This window comes from Miniopterus schreibersii (assembly GCF_964146895.1).
Source record: "Miniopterus schreibersii genome assembly, chromosome: 4".
Taxonomy (NCBI): Eukaryota; Metazoa; Chordata; class Mammalia; order Chiroptera; family Miniopteridae; genus Miniopterus; species Miniopterus schreibersii.
In genome coordinates, this window is record NC_138105.1 from 27839613 (window position 1) to 27859973 (window position 20361).

Sequence of the window (20361 nt, forward strand, 5' to 3'; positions counted from 1 at the left end):
AGTAATAATGTCCCCAAGTCCCACCCTCTTACTAGACAACAGCTAATTCACTTCCTTTTGAGTCTGCCCTAAGAGGAGCCCAGGGTAGGCAGGGCCATGGTGCAAAGTTAAGCAAGAAGACAGCAGGAAGTTGGAGCCCTGAACTAAGTCAAGGGCCCTAGGACATGCCCTCTGCAATGCTGGGAGTTCTTTCCATTTTACAGACACTCAGTTTGAAGTGGTGGCTCACCCCTGGAAAGAAAATGAAGGGGCCTAGCCTGGGAAATATGCAATCCAATGGACAATTTGGCAAAATGTGTAAGTACTAGCGAGTAAAACGGTCATGTGAGCACAGAAGAGGAAGAAACTAACTGCCCTCGAGTGGGCAGGGCAAGTTGAGGAAGCTGAGCCTTGAAGGAATGGTGGTGTTCTGGCAGAGGTGGTCCTTGAGAAAGGGGAGCATGTACATCATGGAGCACCAGGCACCTTCCTGGAATGGAGTACGGCTCCAAGGGCCTAATGAGGATACATGTAGATGGGGCCACGTGGTGCGAGTGGTGGGAGCTAGACTGTGGAGTCCAGCCTTTAGTCTGTAGGCCAAGGGGGGAGAGTAGGTTTGCAACATAGGCCTTCTCTACTGAAAGGGGAAGGGGAGTCTCAGGCTCTAGTCAAGCTGTTGGCCACCAGGTTGGTTTTCCCCTGAACTAGTCTTCTTGACAGCACAGAAACTTGGGGCATCACTGTGCTCGCTCCTATGGTATGAAATGTGTGTGTCCCTCCAAAACTGATGTTGAAAACGTAATGCCCAAGGTGATGGTATTAGGTGGGGCCTTCGGAAAATGATTAGGGCATGATGATGGAGCCCTCATGAAAGGGATTAGTCTCCTCATGAGAGAGGCTCCAGAAGATCCCTCATTTCTTCCGCCACGTGAGGACACAACCAGAAGTCTGCAACCAGAAGAGGGCCCTCACCTGACCATGCAGGCACCCAGATCTCAGCCTTCCAGGCTCCAGAACTGTAATAAATTGTTTATAAGCTACCCAGTCTGTGGCATTTTGTTATAGCAGCCCAATCGAACTAAGACATCCACCATGGTAGAAGACAACATACTGCACCAATTTTTGTTTCAGGAAAACTGGTAGGCAGATACTTTAAAACTTGAGGCAAGCCAAGCCGGGCCGGGCATGGCTCAGTGGTCGAGCATCGACCTAGGATCCAGGAGATCGCAGTTCGATTCCCGGTCAGGGCACATGCCAAGGTTGCTAGCTCAATCCCCACTGGGGGGGGGGGGGGGAGACAGGAGGCAGCCAAACAATGCTGACTCATCATTGATGTTTCTCTCTCTCTCTGTCCATCTCCCTTCCTCTCTCTGAAATCAATAAAGATTTATTTTAAAAAATTAAAACTTCAGGCTACCTCATCAGCAGTAACCCTACCGTTATCCACAGATAGTACATGACTTCCACATGACAACAGGATGATGGAGACCAGGGACAGTAGCTTTTGTATGAGTTTTGGCACTGACTGGGCCTGGAAATGCCAGACATCAGCCCTGCTGCATAGTTCACTGGGTACCAATCAGGCCCCGAAAGGCAGGAAACTCAGGGCTGGAAGTGGAGAGGACAGTCATCCATGACAGTACCCTGCCTAGCCTGGAGTTCGTCTTTGTTCAGTTGGCAGAGGAGAACATGGAACTGAATGTGAAAGGCCCAGCTGTGATTCATGCTGACAGCCAGTCTGCAGTCCCAACCCAGAGTGAAGATATGCCCCTGACAAGCAATGCAGGGCTCCTCGTCTGTTTCTGGAAATCTTATGTCCATCTCCCCAGGAGCAGGAGTCCCAGAACCCTAGGCTAAGTGTCAGGGAAGGTCTATGTCAGGGCCTTTGGAGGGAGGAGGCAACCTGGACTTGAGGTCTGTGAACAGCTGACAATCCTGGCTGTAGCAAGAAGCACAGCAGTGGCCAGCAGTCCTCTTCAGACACCAGATGGCCACTGACCAACAAGGGGAAGGACAAATCCTGACAAGGCTCTCTCAGCCCCTTAGTGCCAATCTCCAGCTGTCCAGAAGGAACTAAGAAATGGGGAGGAAAGGTGGGCCACAGCCAGAGTACTACTGCTGGGCTAGGAGCCAGACCCTCCCTGCTCTGAGCTGCCCCCAGGCTTGCTTCTCACAGCAGGCAGTGTCCCGCAATAAGGCCAACAGACTCAATAAGCTCCCCACAGTTCCCTCCATGCCAGGTTGTGCCTTGCAGCTTTTACATCCATCAAGCTGCTTTACTCTTAGGTCTTTGTTCATGCTGATCTCTCTGGGATGACTCCCTCTTTGCCCTTTCCAGCCTTTCCACCTTTAAATCACACTTCAGTCACCGCCCGATGCTTGATGCTTCCCCTATAAACTCCTCCTGGCCCTAACCCCAGTGGCCTATGGATCCCATAGTGTCTTGGATTTTCTCCCATCGTTGCACTGACAACTGTGGGCTCCAAGTATATGCTTCTTATTCATCTTTAGAGCTGTGGGACCCAGTTCTAGACCAGACAAGGAGTAAGTATGTTAATTTTTGTTAAATTGAAGAGCCCTCCCACAACCTCAATAGTCCAGGGCTTTTGAAACTGAGAGGAAATTAGTAACCTCTTCCTGCCTTCCTAGTGCCTATGGTTTCAGTGGCCTTTCCACTAGGTTTACACATGCTTCCATCTTCCCACTGGTACTACTATCCACCTAGCACTACCTGCCTTCCCCTTCCCCTGGTCTCTACCTGCTAAATCAACTTAGGGCCAAAGCCGCCCTGACTCACAGGTGGGAAGGAGCCCATCCAAATCTGAAATCTCCACTGTTTTGTGACTCAACGGAAAAGGTAGGAGGTAGTATGTGAAGTAGAGAGAGCATTTGCTCTGCTGTCAGACAGACCTGGGTTCAAATACCATCCCATTTACCAGCTGTAGGACCTTAGGCATATTTCTTCACTTCTCTGAGCCTCAGTTTGTGTGTAAAACATGGAGACTAATTTCTCCATAGCATTTGCCTTAGTTTGGGTTCCCCAGAATTAGATCAAATTTGAGTGCAAACAGCTTAACTGGGAAGCTATCCAGGCCAGGGCTGGGATTAGGATGATGCATGTAAGGTGCCCTGCTACAGAATTTCCAGAGGCCCTCGAGTTCACAAAAGTGTCAACCTCACCCTTACGTGAACCCAAGAGTGCAGGCTAGTTCCGGCCCTGATATAGGAAGCACTGACAGAGGAGTTGACAGTGAAGTAGGAAGGGAAGGAAGCCAATGAGTGTATGTAATCAAGTTGCTGCTGCGAGCTAAGCCCTACAGGGAACTGGTTAAAATGCACTCACATGAGAGGTGAGGAAGCTGTGGTATTTATCCAACTTTCATCTTGCACTGGCTGAGGGCTGCTTCGGGGGCCCTAATTACCTGGCACAACCAGCCTGTGCCACACAAGCCTAGAAGAGTGCTACGGCAGAGTCAAAGGTTCTTGCAATAGGACCATGTGTGGTATGCACTAGAATGGTGAGTACCCAGGGGAAATGGGCAAGGCACTGCCTCTGCTATTAGAGGGATGAGAGGAAATAACAATCATAATGCCTAACACAGAAAAGTCTCCTCTCTTTCCCAATTTATGGCAACCACTTGTGAAGTTCACGGAGCTTCCTAGATCTCCACGAGTCGGCAACACAAGAACAGGTGATTCTCATCTTGGAAGAAGCAAAAAACCCACCAGGGCCCCTAGGAGAGCTCTAGATACCCAGGGTTTGAGCTTGCTGTGGAAGGCTAGTGGCTGATGGAGCTAAGGTAGAGGGCTCGCTCCTCCAAGAGCTGTTTCCTCCTCTCCCTGCACCCCACCCCTCTCTCTGGCTTTTCCACCTCTCACTGTAACACTATTTATGACATACAAAACTAGCATCACGTTATATGTGACAGATACTATGCCTTCATACACATTATCTTAACCCTGAGAACACTGTAAGATTTTTTCCCATTTTATGGCAAGGGTACTAGATCTCAGAAAGGTTAACTTATATCAGAAGCAGGAGTTCAGACTCAGGTTGGTATGACATTCTTTCCAGTGACTTTGTCTCCGCACCGGCTCAGCAATGCCCCTCCCACAGGACCACCAGTGGAGGAGGGGTGATAAGACAGACCAGCAGCCTTTACCAAAAATAGTGGGGGATGGGGAAGGGGAACTGAGGAAGTGGCTGTTTCCCCAATCCCATTAACTAACAAAAAGCTTGTTGTCGCCGGTCCTGCTTATCTACACCCTCCTCCAACGACTTGCCACTGACTCATGTTCTAGTAGACTGCTCAGTTTTAAGCTAAATAATTCACTTTGTGGAATCAGCCCTTTCCTGTTTCTTATCTTTAGGCAAAAGATAACATACTATCTCCTACTTGTAGAACACCTCCAATAAATTGCTATTTAATGAGAAGACTAGTGAGAGTTAAGCTGATGGGACATAATTGATAAGCTAATTTTCATTAGAAGGAAAATAATACTAGAGTCAAAATATAGCATTTTCTTTAGGAGTCAAGAGGAGGGGCACTGGAGTATCACTGCCATCGACAATAAGTGGCTTTATTTGTTCTCAGCCTTTGTTTCCTCATCTGAAACTTGGGGAGGATAATACCTACCTCACAGGACTGCTGTGAGGATTAAATGAAGGTACATACACTGCCTGAACCATAGTATTTGCTCAAAAAATAACTGGTATTATGTGATGCTGGCCTCACCGTGAGTGCCATCCAACACCAAGGGATGGAAGGAATGGACAGTGAGCCAGCCATCCCGCCGTCTAACTGAAAGGTCTTGCGTGCAAGGCACCCAGACAGGAAACAGTGCCTTCCTTAAAGGCCTATGCTGCGCCTTCCATCCTAGCTATCTCTGAGCTCCCCAGTCTCACACACACCTCATTTTCATTTTAAAATAAAGGAAAAGGTAACTTTGGACTTGATAAATCAGAAGTTAGGAGAGTCTGACTATGTCCCTGTTTATCCTGTCCCAGGATCCTTTCCTGTTCACCAACCACCTCCCACAGTTTTTCATTACATCTTCAAATCAGATTGGGCCAAAGCTAGCTTTTCTAACATCCTTGTTTGGTCATCTTCAGATAGTCCTTCTGCCATCCAACACCCTCCAAGGCTGCTCATGCACTGACAACAGACCACATCTCTGTTCTGCTCTGGAAGCTCCTGGGCAATGTGACTGAGAATGTGCACTTTCTACTAATGTACTGAAATAGAACCTATTTCCTGTTACTGCTGTGACCTCTGACAACAAGAGAACCAATTGTGGTTTTAACAGTGAATATGCCTGGCATCTCCACTGGTTAAACTAGGAAAGAAAATAATTGCATAGGAAGTAACTAAAAACAGAGTGCTCACTTACAAATTCCTGGAAAGAATGGCAGGACATATCCCTCAAAGGTCCTATGCTCTGGCTGGGAATTCTTTTTTTTTTTTTTAATCCTCACTTGGGGATATGTGTAGAGAGAGGAAGGGAAAAAAGAGAAACATTGATGTTGATGTGACAGAGAAATAGCAATCGGTTGTCTCCCGTACATGTCCCTGACTGGGAATCAAACTCACAACCTAAGGATGTACCCTGGCCAAGAATCCAATCTGCAACGTTTTGGTGCACGGGACGACACTCCAACTAACTGAGCCACCCAGCCAGGGCTGGCTAAGAATTCTTAACTGGGTGAGGCAACGAAATGAAGTAACGGGTCATTGAACTACCAGTAGGGATAGCAGGATAAAGAATAGAATTCAGTGCCCTGGCCCCTTGCAGAATGGTGTCAGAAAAAGTCAAGGGAATAACCACACAATGTTTGGTGTTATACACTACACATCCAGTGAATATAGACAGTTATCAAAGACCAGTAAAAAAATTCATTCAGAAACATGTAATTATGAGTCCAAGAACTGGCCCCACAATTAAAATATCCCCACCCAAAACCCTGTAACACAGAGGGAAAAAAGGAAGACCTCCATCTCACTGAAATAAGATTTCATACATAGATAAATATATTTAAATTTTCTTTTAACTATAATGAATTCAAACAAGCTGTTATAAAACAGAATACTATACACAGTTGTTTGTATAGATCATAGAAAACACAAAAACCAGAATGCTGAGTGGTGGAAACTGTAGTATCAAAACTTGCTCAACAATGAACTGGGGGCCACTAAAGCTTAATGACCATGGTCCATCCCTACTGCTAATGGTTTTGTCAACCTTCGGACCCTAGAAATTCAGGATTTTCTCCTCCTTCCTCGGCCTGCTTTGGACCGTGTCCGGCTACCTGGCCGGACAGTAAACTGCTTTTTAAAGTCCACTAAGCAATCTGTGGCTTCTGAAATGGAAACAAAAGACTTGATGGGAGACTCATTTAAGTCAAGATGTGCAAGGGAACTCTGCATGTCTCTGCTGCAGCCTGCTTCTTCCATCCCCGGTGAGGGTACCCTAGAGAGAAGGGGAACAAATTCAGAATTCAATATACACCTACTAATAATAAGCACTAAGCATGCGTCATGCATTGTAGCAGGGGCTTTTACATATATTATTAATTCACATAATCTTTGTAATCATCCAACCAGATAAGTAATACCATTCCCCTTTTACAAATGAGGACACCAGGTAAATCATATACCTTAAAGCCACACAGTTGGGCAGTGAGAGAATGAGGATTCAGACCCAAATTCCCAGCTGCTTGAAATCCAAGTCAGAAGAGCAGAGTTGGGTGGGGATAGAGAGGTGGAAAGGAATAAGAAATAGCTTTTGCTCTACTTGTTTTAACACCATAGGTGAACTGAGCTACTATTCAATTCTTAGCCAAGATGGGGGGGGGGGGGTCACAGAGGTATGCAGAGAGAGGTCCACAGTGATTTCTACCTTCAACATTTTGAGTATCACACTATACACAGAAGCCAGGACCAGGCCTGCACTTGTCTAGAACTGCTGACAGCCACACTTCAATGCACACCCCAATTCACCTGAAGGCCACTGTTTCTGAAGACTTGTTCTTTATCTCTGCATCTGTGATAGGAGAGAAAAAGTAATAATGTTAGTAATGTTGTACTCATAGCACTTCTCACTGATCATGTGCTTCCTGTATTCTGGACACTGCTTTTCATCAGGCCTATCCATGTAGCTCAGTTCCTCAATCCCCAGATGAATGGAATGTGAGCATTTAGGATCCAACAGACTCAGCTGCAGAGGTACTGAGGTGAACAACCTCTGAATAAAATCTCCTTCAAATCTGGACTTGAGGAACAAGGAATTGCCAAGGGAAATCTGCCACCTGCAGAGAATGACAACCTGTTGATCTAGAGGCAGCAGGACATGAGAGGCAGCTCAGAGAAGCTGCCTTTTTATAGTCATCAGAAATGGTTACCCAAAAGTTCCTCGTCCATCTGCATCTAGTGAATTTTAACAATAGCAACTAATAACAACCACAGTAATAACAGCAGCTAACATTTATCAAGGGCCTACTCGTGCCAGGGAGTATGTTTGGAGCTTTGCTAGATATAATCCTTGCAATCTGTGAAGTTGGTATTACTAACTCTATACAATGCTCGTAACCAATCTACTCTACTGCTCCCTAATTACTAGGCACAAAAGACAGAGTTACTTCCTACAAACCCTCAGGAGCATAAGTTAGTACACTAAGCTAAAGGTAACATATGAATGAAGCACAAAACATTAGGAGGAGGCAGTAACGTCGGCATGCCTGATTTCCCATGCTGTTCCTTTAGAAGGTACTTGGGACTTGTATCATTGCCCTGTCATCTGGAAATGTATTTTCCCAGCTCAACAGGCAGTCCTAAAAGTTTAAGCTTTACAAAACCTGAAATGAAATACATGATGAATAAGACAGGCTATCTCCCCATTTTCCTCAGGGAGAGATGACCTGAACTGAATCTCAAAGGCCAGCAACTTAGGTCAAATGTGTACCTACATAACTCCAACAAATAAGGAGTTGGCTGTGGTTCTTTTCACTGGAGAGCCGTAGCCAAAAGCCCAGAAAACTGGTCCTGGGGTCCTCACCTGCAGTCCTGTGCTCAGATTGTTCCAAGAGACTGAGGAGTCGGCCTTCATTGCGGCCTTTCTCCTGTGACAGAGATAAATAGATGAAAGGGAAGGGTTACCGCATAGCAGAGAATCTAAAATACAACTTTCTTAGCCTAAATCACACCTGTCTCCAGAAGAAAGATGTGAAGAGGCAAGTCTTTTGCTTTCTAATAAATGAAGGTACACAAGTAAAAACACAAACCATGATGAAGAGAATACATCTTTATGCCAATATTATCCAAGAATGGATATGAGTGAAGGAAAATTAATCCACCAAGATCATATTAAACAACAGTAGCCTTTGACCTATAACAAATTTGGAGAGGTTTAAAATAGAAACTAATGGTTTTGAGGTAACTTCTAGGGGAAGTAATCAGAATAATAAACTGGCTCTATGGTATAAGCACATATCTATAAAACTCAACTCCAAATCACTACCACAAACCACCCCATTCATACAGGGGTCCCTTTCTTCTGTCATGACAGATAATGGCTTCTTTATCTTAGTGTACAGTGACTGCTATGTGAGTAAGCCTAGAATATGGAGCTGCTGTTTTATCTCTGATCCCTAAGCCAAGACTTGCTCTTCCTAATCTCTAATCACAAAGCCCAGAAAGCACATCCATCTTCCCTGCAACCAGGGGCCAGACCCAACAGCTTCCTAGGCCAGGTACACAAAGCGTTCAAGAGAGCTGATCTCGCATATTGGCAGTGGGGTATGACTGGATAACCTTTCTGGAAAGCAACTTGACAGTATGTTTCACAAGATTTTTAAATGTTTATATCCACTGCCCTAAGAGTTCCACTTCAGGAAATCTATTCTAAGAAAATAATCGGCCCGGTTGGTGTGGCTCAGTGGTTGAGCATTGACCAAGGCACCAAGAGGTCACCAGTTGATTTCCAGTCAGGGCACATGCCGGGGCTTCGGGCTTGGTTCCCAGCAGGGGGCAGCCAATAGATGTTGATGTTTCTCCCTCATTGATGTTTCTGCCTCTCTCCCTCTCCCTTCCTCTCTCTCTAGAAATCAATAAAAACATTAAAAAAAAAAAAAAAAAGAAAAAAGAAAAAAAAGAATCAGTGGTATAAAGACTGATTAATATTTTAAACACAGTCTTATAATACAGAACCGGAAAGAACCTGAGTGTCCAATAATGAGAATGAATAAGTGACTGTGTGATACAAACATTAAGAGCAATTTTTAAAAATAGTTTAAAAATAAACCAAGAGCACCCGGCCGGGCGTGGCTCAGAGGTTGAGCATCGACCTAGGATCCAGGCAATCGGGGTTCGATTCCCAGTCAGGGCACATGCCCAGGTTGCAGGCTCAATCCCAAGCAAGGGGGGCGTGCAGGAGGCAGCCAATCAATGACTCTCTCATTGATGTTTCTCTCTCTCTCTCCCTTCCTCTCTCTGAAATCAATAAAGATATATTTAAATAAATAAATAAATAAACAAACAAACCAAGAGCCCTAGCCGGTTTGGCTCAGTGGTTAGAGTGCCAGCCTGAGGACTGAAAGGTCTCAGGTTTGATTCCAGGTCAAGGGCACATATCTCGATTACAGGCTCAATCCCCAGCCCAGGTCAAAGCACGTTCGGGAGGCAACCAATCGATGTTTCTCTCTCACATCGATCTTTCTCTCTTGATCTTTCTCTTTCTCTCTCTCTTCCACTGTCTCTGAAAAGCAATGGAAAAAACTTTCCTCAGGTGAGGATTAACAACAACAACAAAACAACAAGGAAGGTGTTTATGCTACAATGTTAAGTGTATACACACACATACAAACACACACACAGTATGGTGCCAACTACATTAAAAATACATAGAAAAAAAGATTGGAAGAAATTATGGTTGATAATATCTCCTGATTCCTCATACTTTTAAAATTTATTTTATTTTTTCAATTATAGTTTATATTCAATATCTTCATACTTAAAAGAAACACTTCCCATATTTTCTACAATGCACATATATAATTTGTAATTAAAAGAAAAAAAAATTTTTTAAAGCACAAATCTTGTTTCAAGATAAACAGAAGAAAACAAGAGAGAAAAGGAGGGGAGAAAAAGCCCAGAACAGAACTGGAGGTGGTTAGGTAGCCTCTCCTGTTAAAACACTCCACATACCTTTGGTTTCCTCGGCCACTGCCGCTGCTTCCCCCGCACAGCTGAGGAGACTCTCCCACTCTCCGCAGGCCCAGCTCCTCGGTCATCCCTTGCAAGCTGGAGACAGGACTCTACATGACACTGGTACTCTTTGAATGGGACCAAGGATTTACAGAGATAACACTTCTCATTCCTAGCCAATCAGAAGGAAGAGGGGGAAAGCAGTTTTAAGATTTGCTTTTGCCACTGTCTCAAATTGTGTTTTTACATCTCAAAGTTATTCTGTGGAAGAGACACGTCAACCAATGCAGATTTGCTCAGCAGGACCGCCAATAAAACTAACCCGATGACAATCAAAAGGACTGAGTGATTAGTGGTCTTCCCTGGCTGTTTCTCTGTACCCTGCTGTTGCAGCAGTGGGATGGTAATAAAATCAGCACTTTTAACTATCTCAAACAATGCTGATTGCTCTTCAGACATAAAATATTCTGTCAAACTCTTCTGAAATTAAGTGTAATAGTTTTTTCAAAGGGAAGTTAAAATTTAGACAGAAAAGGGAGCACCAATAGCATTAAATCAAGATGACAGTTTCACCAGGGTAGATGAACTTGTCTGATTAGTAAATCAAGTCTGTCCATATGCCAACTTCCTTAATTCTACAACCTGCAACATCAACTAGGAAGTTACCAAAAGCATGTGGTTCTGCCAGAGGCTTCTGCATAATTTCATACACACAGTTGTGGGTTTTTTTAATCCTCACCCAAGGACATTCTCTCCATTGCTTTTCAGAGAGAGTAGAAGGGAGAGAGAGAGAGAGAAGAGTGGAAGGGGGAGAGAGAGAGAGAGAGACATTGATGTGAGGGAGACACATTGATCGGTTGCCTCCCACACAGGCCCCGACCAGAGCTGGAGATCAAGCCTGCAACCAAGGTACATGCCGTTGGCCGGACTCAAACCCGAGACCCTTCGGTCCAAGGGCTGACACTCCAACCACTGAGCAAACTGGCCAGGGCACCCATAATTATTTTTATCTTTTTGTAACAGTTGAGTTTGTGGAGAGGAAATTGTGTCCTTGAGGTAAGGCTTATTGGACATCGGTGAAAATGGAATCATTGGGGACAAAGGAAGAAAATGAACATTTATTATTTAATAATGGTGGAAGGTGCTTCAAACACAATTTGCCAACTAATTCTCCAGCCCTATTAAGAAGGTACTTTTCGCCCGGCCGGGCGTGGCTCAGCGGTTGAGCGTCGACCTGGGATCCAGGCGATCGGGGTTCGATTTCCGGTCAGGGCACATGCCCGGGTTGCGGGCTCGATCAATGGCTCTCTCATCATTGATGTTTCTATCTCTCTCTCTCTCCTTTCCTCTCTCTGAAATCAATAAAGATATATTTAAAAAAAAGAAAAAAGAAGGGACTTTTCTCAAGGTCCTATAGCTAATAATTGTCAGAAGCCAGGTCTGCACGACTCATAAGATCATCTTAGTTTTAAGAAGCTACAGAAAACTTTCCAAAGTTTGCTACCTTACCTTAGACTTCTCTTTCTGGCCGTTACTACTCAATTACTACAGCAAGGGAGATTTGGACTGCCTCTAAGGAGGAATTTCTCTGGAGGTCTTTAAAATATTAATCATCTGGAAGAATGCAAGTAAAACTCTTCCTTATGAGGAATGCAGACCAGTGTATTTATTTATCACTTAATGCAAAAAACATTTATTAATCTCCTACTATGTGAGAGACGGTATCACTAGGGAAGGAGCGTAAGTCAGGTAGGCTTTGTCAGTTCTGCCCTCATGATCTCAACCAGTTACTTACAATTTCTCTTCAGTTTATTTAAAAAAAAGAAAAGAAAAAAAGAGTAACTACCTTACCAGTTATTGTGAGTTATACAGTAAATCAGTAAATAAAGCACCTAGCACGGTAGCTGGTACACAGTATTAGGTGCTAAACAAATAGGTATTGTTGTTGCTGTCTCAGACACATTTTATTAGATGCTGGGGAATAAAGCATGAATGAAGGCAAGTATCTGCCTTCAAATAACTAACAGCCTAGCAAGGGAAACAGAAATGTCAAAAACGAACAAAACAAAATTACTGCAATACACTGTGATGAATACAGTCCTAGAGGAATGTCCACACGACAGTGATTCCAAAAGGAGCAAGTGATAACTCCACTCAACTGGATTAGGGAAGGCAACTCTAAAATTTAGGGTCTAAATCTGTGTTTCAAAGATAAACGTTTCTGCCTAATGACTAACTGCTCTAATGCATTGTTGGTAATATCTTTACTTTTGGGAGACACCACTCAAACCCAACCCCTTAGAATGTGCTTTCTTAGCCAAGCTGCAACCACAACCCAAGGAAGTCTTTCATATTGCCCAACCTTTTGCAACTCAACTTCTGTTACCATTATATCTCAAAATAGCTCCCTGCTTCCCAAAAGCACCAAACACCAATATGCAAATTCAAAGAAAAATTTTTTTAATTTCAAAATTAGTTTAATGCAGCCAAAACAGTGGGATTAACTGTACATAATAAACTACTACACACACACACATTTTAAGTTATAAGGAATGAGTTTATTTTGACAGATATTGTTAAACAAAACTGAAGTTGCAGACATTAGTAATACAACTCAGCATCCTTAATTTGGTTTAAGTGTGACACATTTTCTTGCTTTCTTGTATTCTACTAAATCACTGTAACCTAAACCACTACTGATATGTTGAAATTTAGCTTTACTGTTTTCCCTTATGCTCTGATTCCAAAGTTAAGAGCAATGTGGAAGTGGAGTGGGTAGCAGGATTTTTTAAGGTAATAAAAAGGGATATACAGAGGCCACATACACCGACATAAACTGGGAATAAGAAAAAGAAATTCAGGCATCCAAGCAACAAACTGATTGGCAGGCCAAAGAAACCCAGGATAAGAGAAGAATTGGTCTTTTTGGTCCAAGCAATGGTATGTTAAACAAGAGCTCCCTGAACACTGAACTTACTTCTCAATGTCCAGGGAAGTCTGGGCAGCTGTCCCACTGTCGCTCTTGCTCTGGGCCTCTATTTGTCTCCAAGTCAACACTTTCAACAAAAAAAGAAAAAAGGAGAAGAAAAACTGTTAGTCTGCAGTAGACTCTGAATATAAAAGACAAAATGTATAAGAGGCAAAGTTTAAAATCCTATTCCACTGGGAGATGGGCACTGTCTGAGAAACCTCTGCCTTTCTAGTACAGAGAGTAATGCCTGTATCGTATGTACTGAAACTGCCAGCCACAAGATATGCCCATATTTGCTAATGAGATCTACTTATCCCCTATTTGCCATGAGACCTAAAGACCTAGTCCACACCAAGGCAGGTTTTTGTGTACTCCCCAACCTGCAGTACCTGAGGGAGAGATTTATACTTTTCCAACCAAATTCTGACTGACTTCAATTGAACTTAAAGGCAATTAAGGTCCATCTCTTACCCCCTCAAGTCATCTTCAAATAAAATGTTATCAAGACGTATCTCCTAATTCTATCCTTGGGTAACCACATTGTTAGGTATTTCCCCCCCTTAAACACAGAACTTTATATTTGTCCCTGTTCTTTTTTTTTTTTTAGTAATTTATTTTTAGAGAGAGGGGAAGGGAGAGGAAGAGAAAGAGAGAAACATCAATGTGAGAGCATAACATTGATGAGCTGTCTCCTGCATACCCACTACCCAGACATGTACCCTTGACCAGGAATCGAACTGGCAACCTTTGGTGCTTGGGACGACATCCAACCAACTGAGCCACACCGGCCAGGGCTGTCCCTTTTCTTTACAGGTGAACATTCCAGCCTATCAAGTTCATCTGCAATCTTGATTGTGTCATCTAATGTTATTAGCTCTCTTTTCCAGCTTTGTGTCATCTGCATATATGACAAGCATCTCTACATCTTCATCCAAGTCACTGGGGGGAAAATGATTGTAATGGATATGGCCAAAGACGGAAAACTATAGAATGTTACCAGAGGAGGCTCTCTTCTGCTCCCTAGTCCAAGTTGCCTTTAAATACTTAATCAAGCAAATATTTATAAAGAATCTTCAATGTGCAAGTAATTTGGGGAGATTATGAGGTGGGGTTCTTGCTCCTAAGGAGCTTACAATGTATTAAGGGAAACAGCATATACACTCAAATAACTATAACACCAAGTGTAAAGATAGAGGCATAATAAAACAAGATCATACACACAAGTAACTATTAACAGTGTTGGTCTCTGGGGAGAATGACAGGAACCCTTGGGGGCTGGAAGAGGAAGGAGGTATGTTTTTCACTACATGCTTTCTGTACAGTTGAATTAAAATTAAAAGGGAGAAAAAGAGCAGAATACAGAGAGAGTAGGCAATCTATTTCTTAGGTTCCTTTCAACACAGAGATTTTATAAGTAAAAATAAAGTACTACAGGAGAAAAAATATCCTGGACATAGTTGTATTAGCCACCTTCAAGTCCTCCTTCTATTCTATCAGCCAGTCCACATTTTTCCATCTTATGTACACGGACTTCATGAGAGATTTTATCAAGGGCCTTGCTGAAATCAATTCTTAAAAGGTCGGCACCTCACATATTACAGAAACTTTTAAGGGTTGTTTTTTTCTTTCTCTCTTTCCATTTGTCCCCCATCTTGACTACCAAGTATTTTTTCCAAAAGAAATACTTGGAAACCACTCTACAGACAGGGCTGGAAAAAAATTAATTGCTTCTAGCACTTTATATATATCGCTATTGCACTTAGCACATTCCTGTTATTTGTTCGTATGTCCATCTCCTTTCTACACCATGCAACTTTCTGAATTTAGAGATCCTGAGTTTTGTTTTGATCTCTTCAGCATCCTCAGAATCTAGCACATATTAGACACTATTAAATATTTGCCAAATTAAATCACAGCAATGGATTCAAGGGGGAGAAAAGAGCTCTTCTTTTATGAGGACCTGCTCTGTACCAGGGACTTTATAAACATAATCTCAATCCTTAGAACAAAACCCTACAAGGCATATATCATTATCTATATTTTATAGATGATGAAATATTAAGTAACCTGATCAAGATCACAAAGCTAAAACAAACCAAAAAAACAACCACCATGGAATGCAACACAAGTCTGACTTTAAAGAAGCACATGTTCTTCTCCAAGAGCAGGCTGCCTCTCCAGGGAAATAAGAGGGTAAAGGATGGGAAGAGAAAAAGTAGTAAGTGGTAAGTGGGCAAGTAGAAAAGAATCTGAGGGGAGAGATTTGCAGATGGCTGGGAACTACATGCTAATTCTATTATTTAATGTTAGGATCAGGATGGACCTTGCAGCTAAGTTTTTCCTTTGAAACCTACCACCCCTACAAAGGAATGGAAAAGTATTAAGTTGCTCTTAAAGGAGCCTCCACCTCCAGTTTATGAGGGTTAAGACAGCTATTTCAACTAGCAGCAGGCAGAGGGAATTCAGTATGAAACTAAAATCCAAAACCCTTGCTGCTGGTGACAACAGCCCACGATTTCAAAAGGGAACAATGGAGTCTGAGGACAACTACCAGGGAAACCACCACCAGGACAGTAGCAAAACGGAGGAGAGGAGGAGTGTCACTAAAACCTGAGAGATGGAAAACACCCTGAGGAGCTGCACTTGGGACTCGTCTTGGCACTGTTAATATAAAAGGAAGCAGTAATGCCTAGCGGAATAGAGTAGGCATAGGCAAATAACCTGACCTGAGTATTAGTTGACTTACCTACAAAATGAGATGATACAGCATCTACCCTCATGAGTTTTGGTGAGAATCCCATCAGATAATCCAAGTAAGTTGTAAGAGTGTTCAGCCCACAGAAAGCACTCAGCAAACATAAGTTATTAATTGTAATTGTCATATTCTTCTTCCAGACTTATTTCTTAGCCTTAGCCAAAGATTTAAGCCCATCTTAGAATAAGCACTTATCAGCCTATCTCTAATTTGGGTTAGGTGTCAGTTTTAAGTGGTTCCCATACTAATTTGTACAAACAGAGCAAACAGCAAATAACCAAAGAATTATAGAGCAATTATCAATACTATGTAAATATCAGCACATTTGTTTCCAAAAATCCAAAGAGAAGCAATCAAAAATAAAAACATATGGACTAGAACTATAACAGTGAAAACAATGACTCCTTGAGGACAGTAGAAATTATATACAAAGAAGAGAGATTTGTCATCCTCAATTTATCTCCCTCAACCTGAAAACCACCTCAGCAAAAAATAACTTTTCCTGTTAAAAGTGCCCCTCCTCCAGCCAGGCAATTCCTCAGTGGGATGTAAGAGGAAGAAGGAAAGGTGCACTTCACTTGCAGGTTCCTGCCTCAATGTTGCTGGCCATTTGGCACTAAGAATCTAGTGCCCAAAAAAAGGCTATCATTAGAATTAATTATCTACCATTCTCTGAGCAATGTGGCTATTTAAATTTAAATCTTAATTAGAATTAAATATAATTTAAAATTCAGCTCCTCAGTCCCATGAGCCACATTTCACGTGCTCAATAGCCACATGACTACTGGCTTCCATACTTGACCCCACAGATCTAGGATATTTCTATCATTACAGACAGTTCCATTGGCCAGCACTGCTCCTTTAAGAATAACTAGGATAAAGCATGCCTTAAGTCCATTTACCGCGGACACCACAAGAAATCCAAGCCTCCCTGGCATCTCTCATCCCCAAGATTCTCATCCTCACATAACTAATCTGTCATCTGGGAGGACTTTTCTAATCTGACTGAATTACCCTCTCCTACTCTGGAAATGACTCTGCCTTCTGGAATTCATGTCGGTGATCAACAAAGCCCCCGACATTCTCAACCTCCTCTGAAAGTTCTCTTCCTCTTGCTCTCACTGAAAGACGGCTGTCCTCTGAGGATACTGCTTCTTGCACATTCTCAAGCACTTGGCTTGTTTCTCCTTACACCACAGTGCTACTGACCTGCAGTTGGGGTAGACATCCTCTTCTTCCTCGCTGTTGATTCCAGCCTACTGGGAAAACCTAGTTTGAAGCACAAACCATGGTGTTACCCCTGCTACCCAACCCTGAAGTAGTCATCTCCTATTCTCCTGGTCCCCTGCCCCCCACCAGCCACCCGCACTTCCAGCCATTCACTAAAAATTTTAACACATCACTTACCATCTTTCTCTTCACCTCTTGCCATCATTCTTGGTGATTTCAATATGTATATACTGTATTACACCGAAGCACATGAAGTTGCAGATTTTATACATTTCAACCTAAGGTATGATCCATCCAATACTCTTGCCTCTCAGTTCCTTAACCTCTTGGCTATCTAGTTCATGGATCATACCGTCCCAGCCTTTCTCAAGGGGGGTTCTGAGAGAGAAGCAAGCCTAATGCTCTTCGGCATGCATTGTATATGATGAATTAACCTCTGTCTGCTGCACTTAGAATGGTTAGTACTTTTTGTACCATCCTTGGGAGAAGTAGGATAACAATCTGTTCATTTTCTGTGTTGTGGTTCTGATGAGAAACCCTGGTTGAGCCTGTCAATAATAATCATGCCACTTGCAAGCTCTCAATTTCAGATGGCCCATTCTCTGACCACCATCACCGAGCTTTTCCAATTCACTCCCTCTAGTACCCCAACTCCAATAATTCTTCAGCCTCTCTAGGATATCTAATTCCAAACTATCACCTTTTCAGTGTTCATTACCTTGTTATGGTCTCAATTTCCTTCTTACCTTAGATCTCAGTTATTACATTAACAATTCCCTTGAATACTCCCTCAGCTTATTTCTAATTTCTCTTGTACTCCTGGCAAAACCCAATTTTGGTTAAATCTAGCCCTCCACCTCTTATATGTTCCTACCTAAGCAACACAACAGTGCCAACCGGGCTCACATTATATTTAACACCACAAACCTCAAGTGGCCCCTCAAGTATTGCTTAGTAATCCTAATGTTTCCATAGTCAGTTTATTCTTATACTCTCCCAGAGGCTATTTCACATCTTCTCCACTATCCTCACACCTCCAATGCCCATCCTGACTCTGCCATTGTCATTCTTTTTTGTTTCAATATAACCACTTTATTGAGCTATAATTCACATATATTCAATGGTGTTGAGTATATCCACAGAGATGAACAACCATCACCACATCAATTTTAGGACATTTTTGTTAATGAAAAAGGAATATGTTATTATTAGCAGTCATTCTCCATTTTTCCTCAAACTCCCAGTCCTGGGAAACCACTAATCTGTGGATTTGCGGATACTGGCCATGTCCTATAAATGGAATCATACATATGTGGGCTTTTGTAACTGGCTTCCTTCATTTAACATATGTTTTCATGTTATAGCATGTGTCAGTACCTTACTGGTTTTTTTCCCCACTGTGGTTGCATCATGTCACATTCCCACCAACAATGTACTGGGGTTCCAATTTCTCCACAGTTTTGCCAACATTTGGGTTTTTTTGGTTTGTTTGTTAATAGCCATCCTACTGGGTATATGAGGTGTTATTTCACTGTGCTTTTTGATTTGTATTTCCCTAATGACTAATGATGTTTATCATCTTTTCATGTGTATATCTTCTTTGAAGAAAAGTCTATTTAACTCCTTTAGTTTAATTGGTTTATGTTTTTGTTTTTAATGGTAAGAGTTCTTTATATATTCTGAAATACAGAACTGTACAGACATATAATTTGCAAGTATTTTCTCCCAGTCTGTAGCTTTTCTTTTCACTTTCTTGATAATGTCCTTTGGTACACAACAGTTTTAAAATTTGATGGAGTCCAATTTATTTTTTTTCTTATTGTTGGTGCTTTTGGTGTCTAAGAATCTAAAAATCCATTGCCAAATCTAAGGTCATAAAGATTGACCCCTAAGAGTTTCATAGCTTTAGCACTTACATTTAGGTCTTTGATCCATTTTTTTTATATATGGTATGAGGTAGATACCACTAATTTTGCATGTGGATATTCATTGATCCCAGCCACATTTGTTGAAAAGACTCTTTCACTCACTGAATTGTCCTGATACCCTTGTCAAAAACTGCGCAGAAATGTATGGTTTTACATCTGCACTTTCAATTCTATTCCATTGATCTATGTATCTATCCTTATGTCAGTACTACACTGTATTGATTAATAAGTTGTAAAATTGGAAAGTGTAAACCCTCAGCTTTGTCCTTTATCAAGGCTGTTTTTTGCCTATTCTGGACCCCTTGTATCTCCCAGATCTCAAAAAATGGAGTCACCGCCCGGCCAGGCACAGCTCAGCAGTGGAGCATCAACCTAGAATCCAGGAAATCACAGTTCGATTCCCATTCAGGGCACATGCCCGAGTTTGGGGCTCGATCCCCAGCAGGGAGCATGCAGGAGGCAGCCGATCAATGACTCTCATCATTGATGTTTCTATCTCTCTCTCTTCCTTCCTCTTTCTGAAATCAATAAAGATATATTTAAAAAGAAAAAAAAATGGAGTCACCATTAACCAGTTGCTTGGGGCAAAACCTTGGCAAAACCCCTGAGTTTTCTTTCTTACACTCAACAAATCCTGTAGATTCAATCTTCAAAATACATCCCAAATTTGACAGTTTCTTCACTTCACAGCTATTACTGATCCAAGTAAGCATTAGACCTTGCCTGGAACACTGCAACAGCCTCCTGCTTTAGTCTGTTTGCTTCTACTTTTTGTTCATGTCCCTTACAGACTAATTTTCCACATAGTAGCCAGTTAGATTACATCAATCCCTTGCTCTCAACCCTACTATGGCTTTTCATCATATTTAGAATAAAGTGCAAATACCCTGTGTGAAGTGACCACTGCTTATCTCTCTTCTCTTTTTCCCTATTATTCATCCCACTTCATTAACTGTGGCTTCCCTGCTACACTAAGAAACATGCCAAACACACTCTTGCATTAGGGCCTTTATACATATTCTTTACTTGGAATGATGCGATTCAAATATCGACTCAAGAAGTCTTCCTTCATCTTTTTATTTAAGAGCACCCCTCAAATCTTCCCTGCCCTGGTTATTCTCTATCCTTTGTTCCTGCCTTACTTTTCTTAAATTTTATTTACCTGTTTCCCCCTTGAGAGTGTAAGCTTCATGAGAACACAGATCTCTTTTGTTCAGTGCTGTATTCTCAGCTTGTATAACAGTAGCTGGGTTATAGTAGGTGTTAAATAAATATTGGAGCTGTCAGTTAAAGAAGCAT

General features: G+C 42.3%; 1 protein-coding gene across 5 annotated transcripts in view; it reads right to left on the minus strand.

Moving 5' to 3' along the window:
• Nucleotides 1-6007: 6007 nt before the first annotated feature.
• The window catches only part of UIMC1 (ubiquitin interaction motif containing 1), a 90687-nt gene continuing 76333 nt past the window's right edge, over nucleotides 6008-20361 (minus strand). For 3 of the 5 annotated variants that reach the window (XM_081134634.1, XM_081134637.1, XM_081134636.1), the window contains 6 exons: nucleotides 17114-17173; nucleotides 13156-13234; nucleotides 10179-10350; nucleotides 8032-8095; nucleotides 6978-7020; nucleotides 6008-6447 (listed from right to left, as the gene is read on the minus strand). In XM_081134634.1, coding sequence (XP_080990760.1) covers nucleotides 6237-6447; nucleotides 6978-7020; nucleotides 8032-8095; nucleotides 10179-10350; nucleotides 13156-13234; nucleotides 17114-17173 — 629 coding nt within the window. In that variant the 3' untranslated portion in view covers nucleotides 6008-6236. The remainder of the gene's footprint in view (nucleotides 6448-6977; nucleotides 7021-8031; nucleotides 8096-10178; nucleotides 10351-13155; nucleotides 13235-17113; nucleotides 17174-20361) is intronic. The other 2 variants (XM_081134635.1, XM_081134638.1) reach the window with 1 other exon arrangement.